Source organism: Vicia villosa, linkage group LG1 (genome assembly GCF_029867415.1).
Source record: "Vicia villosa cultivar HV-30 ecotype Madison, WI linkage group LG1, Vvil1.0, whole genome shotgun sequence".
NCBI lineage: Eukaryota > Viridiplantae > Streptophyta > Magnoliopsida > Fabales > Fabaceae > Vicia > Vicia villosa.
In genome coordinates, this window is record NC_081180.1 from 128,385,672 (window position 1) to 128,402,465 (window position 16,794).

Genomic DNA, 16,794 nt, shown 5'->3' on the forward strand with positions numbered 1-16,794 from the left:
TTGATCGGGAGTATAAAGAAAAAGAGATAGGGAGACTTTAAAAAAGGAATGATAAAATGAGAAGAGTTGAAAGATTTGGAGAAATAAAAGTTACTATTCATAATATAAAATTGAATCGAAAAAAAAAACTTTTAACACTAAACAAATTGGGAGCAAGCGTTAAATTGGTATTCATTAAACTGAATGGAACAACAATCTTTTCCAACATCTCAATAACCTGAATAGCTTTTTCGATATTCTTTGAACTAAAAAAACCCTTTATCAAATATGTGCCAAGAATAACATTATCTTACAGGCTACCATAGAATGATTGTAACTCTAACACTAAACATGGTTTCGGGACAAGTTGTAACCCTAACTATATAGATGCTCTTGCTGGTACACTGATAGTAGTCCCAGTTTCACTAAGGTATGTATGTGACTAGAGTTAGATTGTCAGTTAACGAAAAGACAAATTTAGTAGCACATAAAAAATAAACACTTCAATTTAATCATTCCAAAAGCAAATATTTTACATGATTTTTCAAATAATAGCTTCAAACTCAATACTTATGATAGGTACTAAGTATAAATTGCATGGATTAAGGAGAACAAAAAGAGTTCAGGTAAATGAGAACACAAATTAATTTTAAGATTTGCATTCAGCAAAATACATTCCTCTCGGCAAATTAATTTTAATAAACATCCAGCTGGAGTGCCACCTATGCACAAATTAACGGAAGTTGACAAAATTAAACGGATAGGACCAATGTAACTAACGGAATCACATTTGAGGGACTTAAAACTAACGTTTATTAAATAAAGGACTAAAGTGGAACTTTAAATTAAGTTAAGGGATCAAATGATTAAGTCTAAAATAAACGTTTTGTTCCAACGTTTGAATGAATCTTCCGATATAGCACCCATGTTAACAAGTGAGTTAGCCAACTCCATCGCGTCATTTCGCCATCCTCCAAAACCAATCCCTTGAATCAACAATCTGTAGGTTGTTTCATTTGGCAAGCATCCTCTCTCATTCATAGCAGCAAGCACCTCAATAGCATCTATGACTCTTTGCACCTTGCACAATCCACGAATAACAGCATTGTAACTAATAACAGTAGGCTGAAACTTGTGACTCTCCATCATGTCAACCAGCAACTCAATTGCCTGATCCACCAATCCATCTCGGCACAAGCAACAAATAAGTGAATTATAGGTGAACTCATCAGGATCAATGCCTTTGCTTAACATCTCCAGAATCATCCGTAACGCTCTAATTTTATTGCCGCTGCACCACAATGCACCAAACAATATATCATACGAAATTGCATTTGGAGGACAACCCACTTTACCGAGCTTCTCAAAGATGTTCAAAGCCTCACCAGCCTGTCCACTGTTACGCAGAGAAGCCAAGATCAAGTTATAGCAATCAATATCAGGCAAACGACCATCTGATATCATGTTATCCAAATACTCTATAGCCAAATTTACTTTTCCTTCTTTGCAAAAAGCAGAAATCAACGTGTTGTATGTCACAGAATCCGGCTCACAACCTTTATCCGACATATCCGATATCAAACTCTTCCCCGCTTCCCATTTCCCTTCATTCAAAAGACTCTTCAACAGAATATTATAAGTAATAACATCAGGAGCCAAACCTCTCTTCTTCATATTCTTCAATACATTCTCAGCCTCGCCAATTTTACCAGCACGACAAAGCGAGCCAATCAACGTGTTGTATGTCACAGAACTCGGCTCACAACCTTTATCCAACATATCCGACATCAAACTCTTCCCCGCTTCCCATTTCCCTTCATTCAAAAGACTCTTCAACAGAATAGTATAAGTATATGCATCAGGTCGAAGCCCTCTCAACAACATCTCATCGAAAAGCTTCATAGCTTCATCAATACTCCTCCCACAAAGATTCCCAATAAGAATAGTATAAGTAACAACATCAGGAGCCAAACCTCTCTTGTTCATTCTATCAAGCACCTTATTGGCAGCATCAACTCTATCAGCTTTACAAAAGCCGGTTATAACAGCATTATAAGCAAAAACATCAGGCTCACCGTGCTTCTCCAAAATCTCCAAAACCTGAATAGCTTTCTCGATTTTCTTAGAATTGAAAAAACCCTTAATCAATTTTGTGCAGAGAACAACATCAGGATTATAACCCCTATTAACCATTTGCTCAAGTAAGTAGAGAGACTCATCGTACTTACCTGATTTGCATGACCTGCGGAGAGCTTTCAGTAAATTGGTGTCTCGAAAGTCATAATTTTGATCAAGTTTGGGCCTTGTTTCATTGACCCTGAATCGTTCTTGGTTGATTCTTGTTCTTCGGTCATTAGTGTTGCCTTCGCTTAGAAGTGGGGTTGAGGAAGTGACGAAATTGGGGTTTGAATGGCGAGAAGTGCGGTTTCTGAAATTGAGAGTGTGTGACAGGAATTGGGTTGAAAATGTTGTCATTGATGGTTGTTGCGGTTGTAGTTGGAGATTCATGGGTTGAGTTTGGACAAAATGTAGTGTCTCAGAATGGATAAAGGGAAACTGAGCTTTGAAATCCAACACAAATAAATTAAGACCTTAATTATTAGTTTAGTTTATTTTTCCATTTTTACTTAATGAATTGGATTAGATTTATTAGATATAATTTATATAAGAATTTTTTTTTGAAAAAAATACGTTATCATGAACGTGTAAATTTTAAAGTATGCATATTTATTTTAAAATTTTTGAGAAAATAAATATAGGTGTAACACTAAAGTTTCTTAACATACGAGTAGAGTTAGGAAAAAAAAATTTAAATAACTAGGTTTAATAAAAAAAATACGAAAAAAACCATGTTTTCAGGGTAATTACCAAACTGTCTAGGTTTGGGTCCCCGGGGAAATGGATGCGCCAAATGAAATGGCGCATACATGTGTTGCATGCCAAATCATTTGGCGCATGAGAAGGGACAATTAGGGCAAGCCATTTCAAATGGCGCATGGGTATAGGTTCCCACACATAGGCGCCATTTCATATGGCTCCTATGTGTTGGGTTATTTTTTAAAAAAAAAAAACCCCTTTGGGTATTTTCGCGCACCGTTTTTTATTCCGGTCTTTTATTTTCGTAAAAACGTCTGAGAAATCGAGTTCGTAAAATTTTTAGTAACCCTATATAATGTATGCGTTATCGATATCGGTTTTTTACTAAAGCTCAATTTATTGATGAAAGACCGATGAACGGTTACAAGAGTTGGTAAGCGAAACTGATACATTGCATTAAAAAAAATACAGATTATACTAAACTTGCGACGCTGTCGAGCCACGATTAGGGCATCTTTTTATATTGTTCCCCACCTGACGGCAAATGCTGCATTTTCGTTCCATTTTGTCGCGGACGTCCATTTCGGTTCTAATCCGTGTACTATTGGGACGCCCTTTTTTCTTTCGCCGCATTGCGTCGTTGTGCCAAACTACCTCTCCATCATACTCAGGCCAGTAATCCTCCTTGGCCACCACAGGAAACGCAACACTGTAAACTCTGAGCAATGTCTGAGTCTTGTAAATCGGAGACAGTAGTGATATAGCGTCGCGGTGGGCATACGCACATGCAGCTATGACGTGTGAGCATGGCATACGAAAAGCTTGAAACCTTCCACAGTCGCACCAATCTTCGTCAAGAAGAACCCTATATTGTTGCCTTGGCAGTCCCTCATTGTGGTCAATTGTCTCGCGCACACTGAACGTGCGATTGAATCGGTCGAAAGAAGTCACTTGATGAGTGTTCGCTTTTGCCGATTGCTGTTGCATAAATTTCATGCAACTATCGCTTAATAGTTAACCAGCTTGCCTAACATCACCCCATCTCCTGCCTCTTGTTGAGAAGAGTGAAGCCATCCTAAAGTATGTGGCCTCCACCAGTGCTGTGATTGGAAGGTTACGAATGCCTTTGAAAACGCCATTCATGGATTCCACGAGATTGGTTGTCATATGGCCCCATCGCACGCCATTGTCGTAAGCCCTTGTCCATTTGTCCCTGGAAAGATTATCTACCCAAGTACCTGCCTCTGGATTTGTCATTACAATCTCACTCCGATAATGTTGGAATGTGGGTTGGGTCAATGCATAACCAGCATTGACTAGGGCCTTTCTTAGATGTCTGTCCTTGATCTCCCGCATGAAGTTTTGGGCGATGTGGCGAATACAGTAGACGTGTTTTGAAGGGGGGTCATGCCATCCGTTCGCTGGATTATTGTAAGCACTCTCTATGGAAACGTGCCTATCAGAGATTAAACATATGTCAGGCTGGGGAGCAACATGTTCTCGGAGGTTCCTTAGAAAGAAACTCCAAGCCGCCGCTGTTTCACCTTCGACGATAGCAAATGCCACTGGAAATATGTTGCTGTTCCCGTCTTGTGCAACCGCCATCAGCATGGTTCCTTTGTATTTGCCGTATAACCATGTCCCATCAATTTGAAGTATGGGTTTACAGTGTGCAAAACCTCGGACGCAAGGTTTGAACGCCCAAAAAAGCCGATGGAATATTCTGTTTCCTTGGACAGGGTTTCCATCCGGGGCATGCGCGGGCAGTGTCTCTAGAATAGTAACAGTGCCAGGTGCGTAACTATGTAGCGCATTGAGGTATCGGGGAAGAATTTTGTATGACTCCTCCCAATTGCCATAGACTGTCTCAATTGCCTTTGTTTTTGCAACCCACGCCTTTCTGTAAGATGGAGTGTAGTTGAAGGTTGTAACGATGTGTGATATTATATTTTTAACCTTCAGAGACGGATCAGAGCTTATGAGAGGCAAGATCTCCTGACATATAAGATCGGCACTGAGTTTTGTATGATCCTGGGAATTGTTAGGGTTGACACACGTGTGTTTCTGCGTAATCGACCCTATTTTCCATGCATTACTTCTCTTCCTATAAGAGGCCAACAGTCTGAACCCGCACTCTGGATTTTTACAAGTGATTACATACCGTTCCAGGTTTGAACGGTCTACTTCAAAATCAACGTTGTTCGCCATGTGCCATTTTTTTATTCTTCTCAAACATGCCTCCTTAGAAGGAAACTTGTCTCCTTCCTTTAATTCTTCGTCATTTTGGATGTAGGGTGTGAAGAAGATGTCAGATGATGGTTCGTCACCTTGGAGGTTCAAGTTACTCATATGTGCTGGAGGTGCGTACGCATGAGCTGGGGGCACCAACGTTTGCTGCTCGTCGTCGGATTCCTCGTTGACCATGTCGTCAAATTCAGTTTCCAGATCGTCTTCTTCCTCGTCAATGACGTCAACCTCGTCTTGCTCGTTGACTGGTGGGTCAATAACTTGTGACTGGACAACATTAGTTTCTTGTGTCTCAACCTGAAGAGTAACGTACAGCTCGATGGAATCCAACCCAGAGTATTCGTGGGTGGTAAACATATCTTGCAAGTCTTCGTCATTGGCAATTTCCATCTCGTAAAACTTGACGGTGTTGTCTTCATTGAAATTGGGACATTGGTAAAAAACGCTTGCAATAGGACCCATTGCAATCTTAGAGTATAGTCGCTGAATGAAGTACGAAAATGTTGCTCTTTTGCTCAACAACAATGGTACAACCTGAGTGTTTCTCATCACAAAACCGGCTATCTCATGAGAGTAGGTCTCACCGTTTAGATGGGCATGGACAAGATACTGGGTTGATGAAGTCATTTTTGGAGGGGAAAGTGTGTGGGTGTTGTAAGCTCAAGTCAGATTAGGTAAAATTGTTGGTGTGAGTTGTAATGTTTAGTATATATTGAATGTCTTATAAATTGTGCTTCTTATGTCCTTGCATTATCTCAACACATAGACACGCTGATCTATGTCCTGTACCCCATCACGCGTCTGAAAGGATTCCTGATAAGATTCCTGTAACGATTCCCCTAGGCAGAGCATGCATGCAACCCTATCTGGCAGCTAGTTCTGCAATAATTATTTTTATATATATATATATATATATATATATATATATATATATATATATATATATAAATATATATATATATATATATATATATAAATATATATATATATATATATATATATATATATATATATATATATATATATATATCTTTATTTATGCATATATAAATATTTATATATATATATTTATATATATATATATCTTTATTTATGCATATATAAATATTTATTTATATATATTTATATATATATATATCTTTATTTATGCATATATAAATATTTATTTATATTTATTTATTTATATATATATATAAATATATATATATATATATATATATATATATATATATATATATATATATATATATATATAAATATATATATATATATATATATATATATATATATATATCTTTATTTATGCATATATATATATATATATTTATTTATATATATCTATTTATATATATATATATATATATATATATATATATATATATATATATATATATATATATATATATATATATATATATATATATATATATATATATATATATATATATCTTTATTTATGCATATATAAATATTTATTTATATATATATATATATATATATATATCTTTATTTATGCATATATAAATATTTATTTATTTATATATATATATATATATATATATATATATATATATATATATATATATATATATATATATATTTATGTGGTGGTTCTTACAGACCCACTAGTATAGGTCTGCCACTATCTTCCGAATTGATTATAAAAGACAGGCACACTGATCTAGGTCTGCAACAGGATTCCGTATTGATTGTAAAAGACAGACACACTGATCTAGGTCTGCCACCAGATTCCGAATTGATTATACAAGACAGACACACTGATCTATGTCTGCCACCGGATTCCGAATTGATTACAAAAGACAGACACACTGATCTAGGTCTGTTTATATATAACTAATAATTACGTATATATATTTTATTTAATAAATATTTATATTGTAATTAATAATTATATGTATTTTAATAATATATATTACTAATTATAAATATAGTTAATAATTACGTATATAAATTACCATATATATGTATGTTAATTATTGTACACGTCCGCTAGGGTAAATATTTTCCAGACGAAAACAACTAACACAACAACCACATTTATTTTAATTCAATGACCCTGCGTTGACAACACAAAACCATCGGTAAATCACGATGTTAAGTTGCAGAATAGAAAAGAAGAGAAAAGAACACAGAACAACTGGTAGTACACGCTCACTCTTTGCAACAAATAAAACAACAGTTAATCTAAACTACTCAAGTGTCACTGCAATAACAAGGGGATCTTCAACGCCTCGGTTAACTTCTCCACTGTGTGTCCAAAACATTAGATCCACGTCCACGTCGTCTTTCACACGATCCCAATAATACATGTACGTGCCTTCTGGGTTATTATCCGTCAACGTAATGTATGGACATCGGTAATCTAGCTGTTTAACTTTTCTGGTTGGACCATCTAGTTGACGAAACCCAGTGTTGATGGCTCTAACAATTCTCTGGAAATTCCAGTAAGGGTTAAGGCAAACCCGCATGTGACTACCTTCCTCAAAGAAGACCACAGCCCAAACAGAATTCATTTTTAAGTGTTTACACTATGATTGAAAGAAGAGTTAGTACTTCAACTCCACACGCACACTTCTATTTATAGTTGGCTTCTAGGGCAAAACCCTAGACTTATGCGCCATTCCATTTGGCGCAAACCTTTGGGATTTTAGGGCATGCCATTTCATTTGGCGCATGCACCCAAAATTTACACCTATACGCGTTTTCATTTGGCGCATTCAGTATTCTGATATCCCAAACCTAGACAGTTTGGTAAATACCCCGAAAACATGGTTTTTTTCGTATTTTTTTTATTAAACCTAGTTATTTAAATTTTTTTTTCGTAGAGTTAATTAAGATATGGCTATGTATTTTATAAATAAGAATATATAAAATTATCATTTTTTTTATAAACTATTAGACCCAAAATATTAAAAACATAAAATATATACAATGGGCAATTTAGGATTAGTATTTAATAATTCATTTAGATATAGTTTAATTGAATTAATTTATAAATTAATATTAAGATTTTATTTATTATTCGTTTTGATCAAATTAATCAGTCGCGATGGGTAATAATCGATTATTTAATTAATTAAATAATAAAATTCAAATAAGGATTATTCTGCTAAAGGGTTTTAACCGTTTCTATTGGTTACGATGATTAGCATATTTTTATCAATTTGTTATTTATTTTAATCAAATCTATTGATTACGAGGAGTAACGATAATTAATAATTTAATTTAAAACACGTTTATTTGCTAATAGTGATAATCGAATCTATCGATTAGAATAATTAGCAATTCTTTATTAAATATGTTAATTATGGTGATTAAACCTATTAATCATCGCGATTAATAGAACATATTAAAATCAGAGTTGTACGCCATTCAAAACACGTCTTTTTCACAAACTACGGATTTTCAAAACTACGATAAGGTAATTCAAAATATCTTGCGAACTACGAATTTCAAAATTACGATAAGGTAATTCAAAATACCTTCAAACAACCTCATATTAATTCTAAGGCGTACAACCCTGCCCCGAACTACGTAGACTCTGATCCTCCATAAGGAGGTACGTAGGCACTTGGATAACCAAGGCGAGTCCCTTCCCCAAAATCTCACTTTCACCCTATTCATTTCCTTAGCTATAAACCCTAAACCTTAACATCTTTAGCCACAAACCTTTGCCTTAAATCTAAAACCTTAGGAAAGGGTTAAGGGTGCCTAACACCTTCCCTTGACCTGAATATAATAACTTACCCAGATTTCTTAACTTCGTAGGGTTTCCTATTCGCCCTGGTAGAATAGGTGGCGACTCTAAAATTTTAATTTTTAGGACAGGTTGCTATACCTGGATAAATCAATTCTTTGTGCGCATCACGCAAATGAAACGGTTTTCTGAAATAGCATTATCCATATATCAAGTGAGTTAGCCAACTCTAATACATCATTTCACCATCCACAAATTATTTCTAAAGTTGTACTCACACCAGCAACACAACACAACCCTTGCAAATAACACCTTCTCTTATAACTGCATTATAAGCGAAATCATCAGGATCACCATGCTTTTCCAACATCTCAATAACCTGAATAGCTTTTTCGATATTCTTAGAGCTGAAAAACCCTTTATCAAATATGTGCCAGGAATAACATTATCTTACAAACATATACAACTGTAAATTTAATCTCTAGCCACACAGGGTGTTGAAAGACAGAGATGATGCAAACCAACCCAAAAAAGAAGGAAATTTCTTTACCCACCTCCCAACTTTCTTGGTCATCTCTGGTGAAAAACCAAATATACCCCTTACTTCGAAAATGCATCTCCAAAAGCGCCTTTTTTTTTCAAAATTTGTCTTATTTCGGAAATGCATTTCCGAAAACATGCTTACCTACCACGAGCACGTCGCTCGGCGTATCTGGGGGGGGGGGGAGAGGTATTTTTTATGATTTACCCAACTTTATTATTTAACCGTTTTTAATTTAGCCGTTTATTCAACATTTTCTTAACGGACTAATTAACATACTTTTTTATTTGTTTTTGTTGTAACAGGAGAGACAGACTTTGAAACAAGTGAACCACGCCCGGAAGGTTTTCGGTCTCTTTAAACCATTGGCGCAATGGTTTAACGACACGGTGAGAGCTTCGGGGCTTAGTGGGTTGTGCATGACGGGGTATACCACCATCAGCCACGGCATGCAGGGGGCCTTTATGGAGGGGTGACACATGGAGACATCTTCTTTCCACTTACCGATTGGGGAGATGACGATCACCTTGCATGATGTGCAGTGTATTCTCCACTTGCCGATCGAAGGGAGGCTGCTGGACCATTCTTGGATCCATAGGATCGAAGCCATTGAGTGGATGATGCTCTATCTGGGTATGGAGCCAGATATGTCTGACTATGAGTGCCATACGACAAATGGGCCTCATATCCGGTTCACCATACTGAACGCTTATTTCGAGAACCACCTGGTGGCGGCGGCCGAATCTAAGGAGGCGGAGAACGCCCTAGTTGTTGAGTATCACCGTGCCTGCGCTCTCCGATGCTGGTTCATGTTTGTGGTAGGCGCTGCAATCTTTGTGGACAAGAGTGCAAGGTACGTCGACGTGACCTACCTCCGCTATTTCATGAATTTGACTACCGTTCACTAGTGGAACTGGGGGTCAGCTACTCTAGTATACCTATACCAGAAGCTGAATGAGGCCTCCAATTGGAGGACCAGGCAGTTGACAGGATCCTGCACACTCCTTGTTAGAATAAGATTTGTTCTGATCAATATTCTTAGTTTTGATGATAACAATGTATATGAATTTTGTATAAGACAATGTGGTACTCTAATCCTATGCATTTTCCATTTCAGGAAATATATATAGAGTATGCACAAATCAGTGCAAGAAGCACTGACTCATAAGGTTCAAGTATGCAACATCAGAACATGCTCTCGCAAGACATCAGAAGATGGTCAAGCAGAATCAGAACATGGTCTACTGAGGCATCAGAAAAACTTGAGTTCAGAAGCAGAAGCACTGAAGTTCTTATGGTATCACGCTAAGAAGCACTTCAAGGTCAGAAGACAAAAAGATGCTCTGCACCAAACTGTTTGACTCTGATATATTCAAACGTTGTATCTACAAAGATCAGATTAGAAGCAAGTACAAGATAGCAGACTACGCTGACTGACAAAAGGAACGTTAGAAGCTATTAAAGGCAAAGTCAGTTAAAGCAGGAAAAGCAAGGCTCGAGGTAGTTGACAAAAGAGTGAAACATTAAATGCAATGAGAGGGGGTTACCCTAAAGGTGGGTGTGTGAATAGTGTATTGTATTTAGATATTTATCTTGAGATTAAGGTTAGCTATGTTCAATTTTAGTCTTACCATACAATCCTATTAACATACATCTAACAGTTAAATAGCAGTCATAAGGGGTACAAAATGTAAAGGGCGGAATGTAAATCCTAATTACTATTACAAGGCTTTGAGACAGATACATAATCAGAAAAACCTTTCAAAAAAATAAAGTGCGGAAAGTAAAATCCTAGTTAGACTATTACAAACTGTAGGCAGTTACATGATAATAAAAAGTGCGAGGAAATTTAAATTATAAGGCTACGTATCCTAATACAAAATTTCTATGAATGTTTGAACGACCAAGAAATTAAATCGGAGAAGTTGGGAAGAAGAATAGGGTTAGTAGCTTAATTAATTTGAAATTAATAAGAGAATAATTTGTAACTTATAAACAAATGTTAATTTAAAATTAAGTCCTAAAATTCTAAATTGATTAAAATAAACCTAATTCTAAGTTAATTTTATTAAAAATAAATTAAATTTAGTTAATTAAGTTAATGATAAAAAGACTTTTAATTTTAATGTTAGTTAATTTTATTTACAAGAATCGATTTAATTAAATAAAAGCATATTTTTGTATTTTTTTTCTTTTATTTTAAAAAAAAGGAAATTTAAATGACAAAAATAAATATATGTTAAATTTAATTAAAAATTAATTAATTAGAAAATAAATATGTCCTGATAAAATGAATTAGTTTCTTGTGATTTTTGATTGGTTGGAAGTTAATTAAAAAAGGAATTATAAAGAGAAAACATTTTTTAAAAGAAATAAAAAAATATTAAAAGAAAAAGAAAAGAGAAAAGAGAGGATGGGTTGCGCATGTGGGACAACAAAAATCGATGCAGTTCATGTCGGCAGAGGGTGTCGGTACAAAGGAGAAGTAGAGCCGAATCGAAAGAAGTTTATTTTCTAATGGCAATCTTCTGTATCTGCAAAACAAAATATTAACTAGAAACAAATTTTTAAGTTTTACAGGTTCTGGATTTTTAAGTTTTTGTGGTAATATATACGTGGACAATGATTTGTGTGTTATTGAGAAAGCGAAAAGAAATAAGACTTTAGGTTAGAGATAGATGTACAAAGGCTTGTGTGAATTCTATGGAATATGTACACCATGGTTGATAAAAAAAATAAATATAAGTTTTTGTTTTGTGAGAAGTTGATACCTATGAATAAGGGTTAGAATTGTTTATGACTTTTTGTACCTCCTCTTTCTCTTCTTGGTTCCTCTCTTCTTATAGTGACATGAAAATATTCAATATAGAATTGGACAAGTCAATTTACTCACATCAAGACCTTTGTCTACCCAATTAACTTCTTTCAATTTCTTTTTGTTATTATTCTTTTTTTTGTAATATTTGTGAATATAAAAATATAAAGTGAAAAAGGTAAAAAAAAAACATTTTTTTAAACAATAAATAAATAAATAGGAAAATGATATTTAAATATTAAAAAAAACAATTTTTTTTTTGTTGTGATTTTTGAATAAAAAGTGAAATAAGGTTAGAACTAAGGTTAAAAACAAAAGAAAAGGAAAAAAGTTATTAGTAGGATTCAAACCCGTTAACCTTGTACTTGCAAACCTTACCTCCTTACCAATTGTGCTATATTATTTATTCAAAATAAAAAGCCAATTGAAAGTGTATGAAGCATTGGCTAACATTTTGCTATTTATTAAAATATAAATAATTTAAGAGTAAACTATTATGTTTTAAAATAGACTTTAAATTAAATATTTATAAAATTCAGGATGTCAATGTAAATGAACCCAAAATTTTATAAACATCCAATTTTGAAAATAATTTTGAATTTTTGAAAAGTGTGGGCAAATTTTGGGGTACAACAACCGATTAACACATCTTCTCATCATCAACCTTCCTTGCTGAACTAGAAAGTATCTTCCCAGGATCTCATCCAGAGATAGAACATGATGCATTCTCTGATACCAATTGAAATTCTGGCGTTACAGATTCAGATGTCATAAAAGATGTCTAGACATGTGATCTGTCAAGAACAATCAACAAAGAATATGTACAGAATTGTACCAAACTGAAAGATAAAAGATACCAGAAACTGTTAACCCAGTTCGGTGAAATCACACCTACTCTGGGGGAATACCAAGCAAGGAATGAAGTCTACTATCAGCAATATTAATTCAGACTTAACTAGTCCCAAGCAACCCCTCACTTAATCCCTACCCAAGGACCCTTCTACCTAGGTCCCTCCTAGATATGAGATATCCCCATCTCACTTCCAATCATCGCAATGATGTTGTACAATTCTCCAGTCCCAGGAGCTATAGCAACGACCTAATATCCATCTCCTTCTAATCCCAAATATCAAAAAGTTTGGAAGACACACTTCCATGAAAATCCCTAGTCAAGAACCTTGACTATGATTGCGAACCTGGAGTTACTTCAAAGCTTCCTCCAAGAACAATACTCCTCTTGCCTACAGGCTTCGAGGATCACATAGGTAACCTTCCCACAGGCCGGGAGGTTTACCTTGACAAACCCTAATGACTACATCTTTATGCTCGGTGGTTGTCTCTTTTTCCTAGGTTAAAATGCTTCTATTTATAACCTATTCCCAACTGGACTTGGGCCTTCAATCACTGCAGATTTTCTGTTACAATATTGTAGTAACTTCTGCTACAATCAAGGTCTTCAATTTGTTTATTTCCAAGAATATCTGTATAATTAGAAACTATAAAATCTTCAATATTCTGATTTGATTCGCCTGAATGATTCTTCAAATCTTCATATTGATTCTTCAGACATGTCATATAATATATCACGCCTTTATTTGACTTTCACAACATCCCTGAATATTCTACAATCTTCTATTGTAAATAAATCACATAGATTTAATTCTTCACTTCAACTTGGCATGATGTCGTAACATCCCATGTGACATGTTATTCCAGATGTTGAATTTCTCCAACATAACATATTTTGTCATTCCAATGGGATTCTTTGTTGTACTTGTTGTTCTTATATATTTATACATACAAGTTCTTTTATTTGTTTTACAAAAATTAAGCCAACTCTAAAACCAGAGAACTACCAGTTTAGTTATGGCAGTTTCAATAATATAACATATAGTTACTAATTGATGTTGTTGTGTGCGGCAAATAGCAAGGCCTGTAATCAAGATGTGTCTTCACAGTAAGATTGACCACATTGTACTTTGGGACGTAGAGAAACGTGAGGCTTATTACTGTGACTTCAAGAAGAAGGTCAAAAAACCGGAGAAGTACTTGTTAGGTGGGTGGTATGACTTTGCAAGAGACAGATCATTGAAGGAAGGAGATAAGGTGCACTTCTGCATCTGATACCCACCTGTTGATGAAATTGTGGTTAGGGTGGAGCGTGGAAAGGGCGGTCGAGCTCGTCGTTGAAGAATAGCTGGAAGGATTTTGCTTGTTTTGTTGGTTCAAATGGTGTTATGTCCATGTAGTAGTAGTTCTAAAATTTGAAGTTGTAGTTTAAAGAACTTAAGTATTGATGCTAGTTATGTTTAAACCATGTTGTAGATTGTATTGATGGTCTGTCATGATGTTTACTAATTGTATGGATCTGGTATGCATATAACTCAATGTATCTTGTTATGTTTAATGACTAAATATATAATATGTGCAGCTATTGGTGTGTGCTATTCCGAATAGAGTAAGTTAACCAAGTTTGGTAAGTTGTATTTGTTGGAAAATAACAGCAGCCACTGATGTAGAGTCAAGAACATCATTAACCATAGGGCAAATAGCTTTTTCACCCCCTTCCATATGGGCGAGGTTTGAAAAAAACCCCTGTAAAAACCCCACTGTATGTGTTTAATATTTTTGAACAAACCAAAATACCCTCTTTATTAGGGATAAGCCGCATTTCAGTACTCTCATTTCAAACCCTAACTATTTGGTTTCTACACTGTGCGTGACATTCATCATCTCTTTCAACTTCAAAAGTGTTCTCTTGCAAGGGTCAGAGCGTGTTTCTTCCTTAAGGTACGATATTTACGGTCATTTGTGGAAATGTCATTGAAGTAACATTGTTAGATTACTGTGTATTTGCAGAAATGGGTTGTTTCAGTGTAATCTTTCATCATGGAGGAAATTTTATGCATGAAAATCACACGTTTTATAGGGGAGGGAGTGAAACCATCGTTGAAGGTCAAGACTCTGACAAGTGGAGTTTCTTTGAAGCTGTGGGTTTGGTCAAAGACTGGGGTTATGATGGATTTAGGCTTTGGAGGAAGATTCCACAAGTGGATGAAGGGTTTACTCATGTTGTAGATGATGCACAAGCTAGAGACATTGCCAAGCACTGCATTTCTTGTAAAGTGGATAGACACATTTGGGTAGAACATGGGGTTCAAGACATTAGGACCAAGGTGTTGAACCCTGATGTTGACATGTTTAATGACTGCAGTGAAGATGACAGTACTGATGAGGATGACATAAGATTTGATGACAGTGAAGAAGAAAGAGCATGTGAAGTAGAAGATGAAAACTTTAAGCGAGCGGAAGTAGAAATACCTGTAAGCGGGAATAAGGTTGAGGTAAATGGTAAATCATTGAAGTTCAAGATGATGGCATCCAAGGATCCTAAGAAGATGTCACCCTTAAAGAGGGGTACCAAGATGAATGTTATGGTTTCAAAATTTGTGTTGGGAACTTCTTCAAGGAGGAATGCAAATAACTTTGGAAAGAGTGAGGTTGATTATGATAGTGAAAAGCTGGATAGTTTAGACCCTGATGAAAGTGAGAAGGAGGATGAGAGACCCCCCAAACCAAAGTATGAGCAATTCAGAGGTGAGCTTCTCAACAAGGACTTCCAATTCAATTTAGGTATGGAATTCAAATCTCTGGCTGAATTTAAGGATGCAATTAGGGAGTGGTCTGTGTTAAATGGAAGAGAGATAACATTTGTCAAGAATGAGGGCTACAGGGTTAGGGTAGTGTGTAAGAAGGGTTATTGTGGTTTTCTAGCCTTGTGTAGTAAAGTGGGGGACAGAGAAACTTATCAAATAAAAACTTTGGCGGGGACAAACACATGTGCAAGGGTATTAAATAATAGATCTGTTAATTCCAAATGGGATCTAAACTAGTTGTTGAAAAGAGGAAGTCACAAGGTAAAGTTAAAGTTAGTGAAATCATGTCTGAACTGCGCCAAAAATACTCAGTTGGCATAACCCTAGGCAAGGCTTGGAGAGCTAAATCAATGGCAGAGAGAATCATTGAAGGGGATGCAAATGAGCAATACAACATGCTGTGGAGTTATGTAGTTGAGCTAAAGAAGCACTGTGCTGGTAATACTGTCAAGATTAACACTTTGAGGCCATTGCCAACCATACAACCAAGATTTGAAAGGTTTTATGTTTGCTTTGATGGTTGTAAAAAGGGATTTACTAAGGCATGTAGACCTTTTATTGGAGTAGATGGGTGCCACCTTAAGACCCAATATGAAGGACAATTACTAGTAGCTATTGCAAGGGATCTAAATGACCAATATTATCCTTTGGCTTTTGGTGTAGTTGAGACTGAAACTAAGGACAACAGGAAATGGTTTATGCAGTTGCTCACGGAAGATATTGGTCTTGAAAGAAAATATGTGTTCATCTCAAATCAGCAGAAGGTATACAGATTTAGATATTTATGCAATTATTCATTAGATCTAAATATGTGTTCATCTCATTGCATAATATATGTCATCTATTTCCATTTCAGGGTCTCGTGAGTGTCTTTGATGAGATGTTTGAGCATATTGAACATAGAATTCGCCTCAGACATCTATATGCAAATTTCAAGAAGAAGTTTGGTGGTGGAGCAACAATTAGGGACCTATTGATGGGAGCTGCCAAAGCTACTTACTTTCAGGCCTGGGAGAAAAAT

The 16,794-nt window shown here is 35.5% G+C and overlaps 1 protein-coding gene across 1 annotated transcript; it reads right to left on the minus strand.

Moving 5' to 3' along the window:
- Positions 1 to 604: 604 nt before the first annotated feature.
- On the minus strand, positions 605 to 2,565 carry LOC131616654 (pentatricopeptide repeat-containing protein At3g04760, chloroplastic-like). The gene has a single exon (XM_058888039.1). The coding sequence runs from the start codon at positions 2,485 to 2,487 to the stop codon at positions 838 to 840; it is 1,650 nt and encodes a 549-aa protein (XP_058744022.1). The 5' UTR covers positions 2,488 to 2,565; the 3' UTR covers positions 605 to 837.
- Between the last annotated feature and the right edge of the window lie 14,229 nt (positions 2,566 to 16,794).

What these genes read in the sequence shown, in the direction of transcription:
- LOC131616654 (XM_058888039.1), bottom strand. Translation starts at nt 2,487, where the DNA reads ATGAATCTCCAACTACAACCGCAACAACCATCAATGACAACATTTTCA.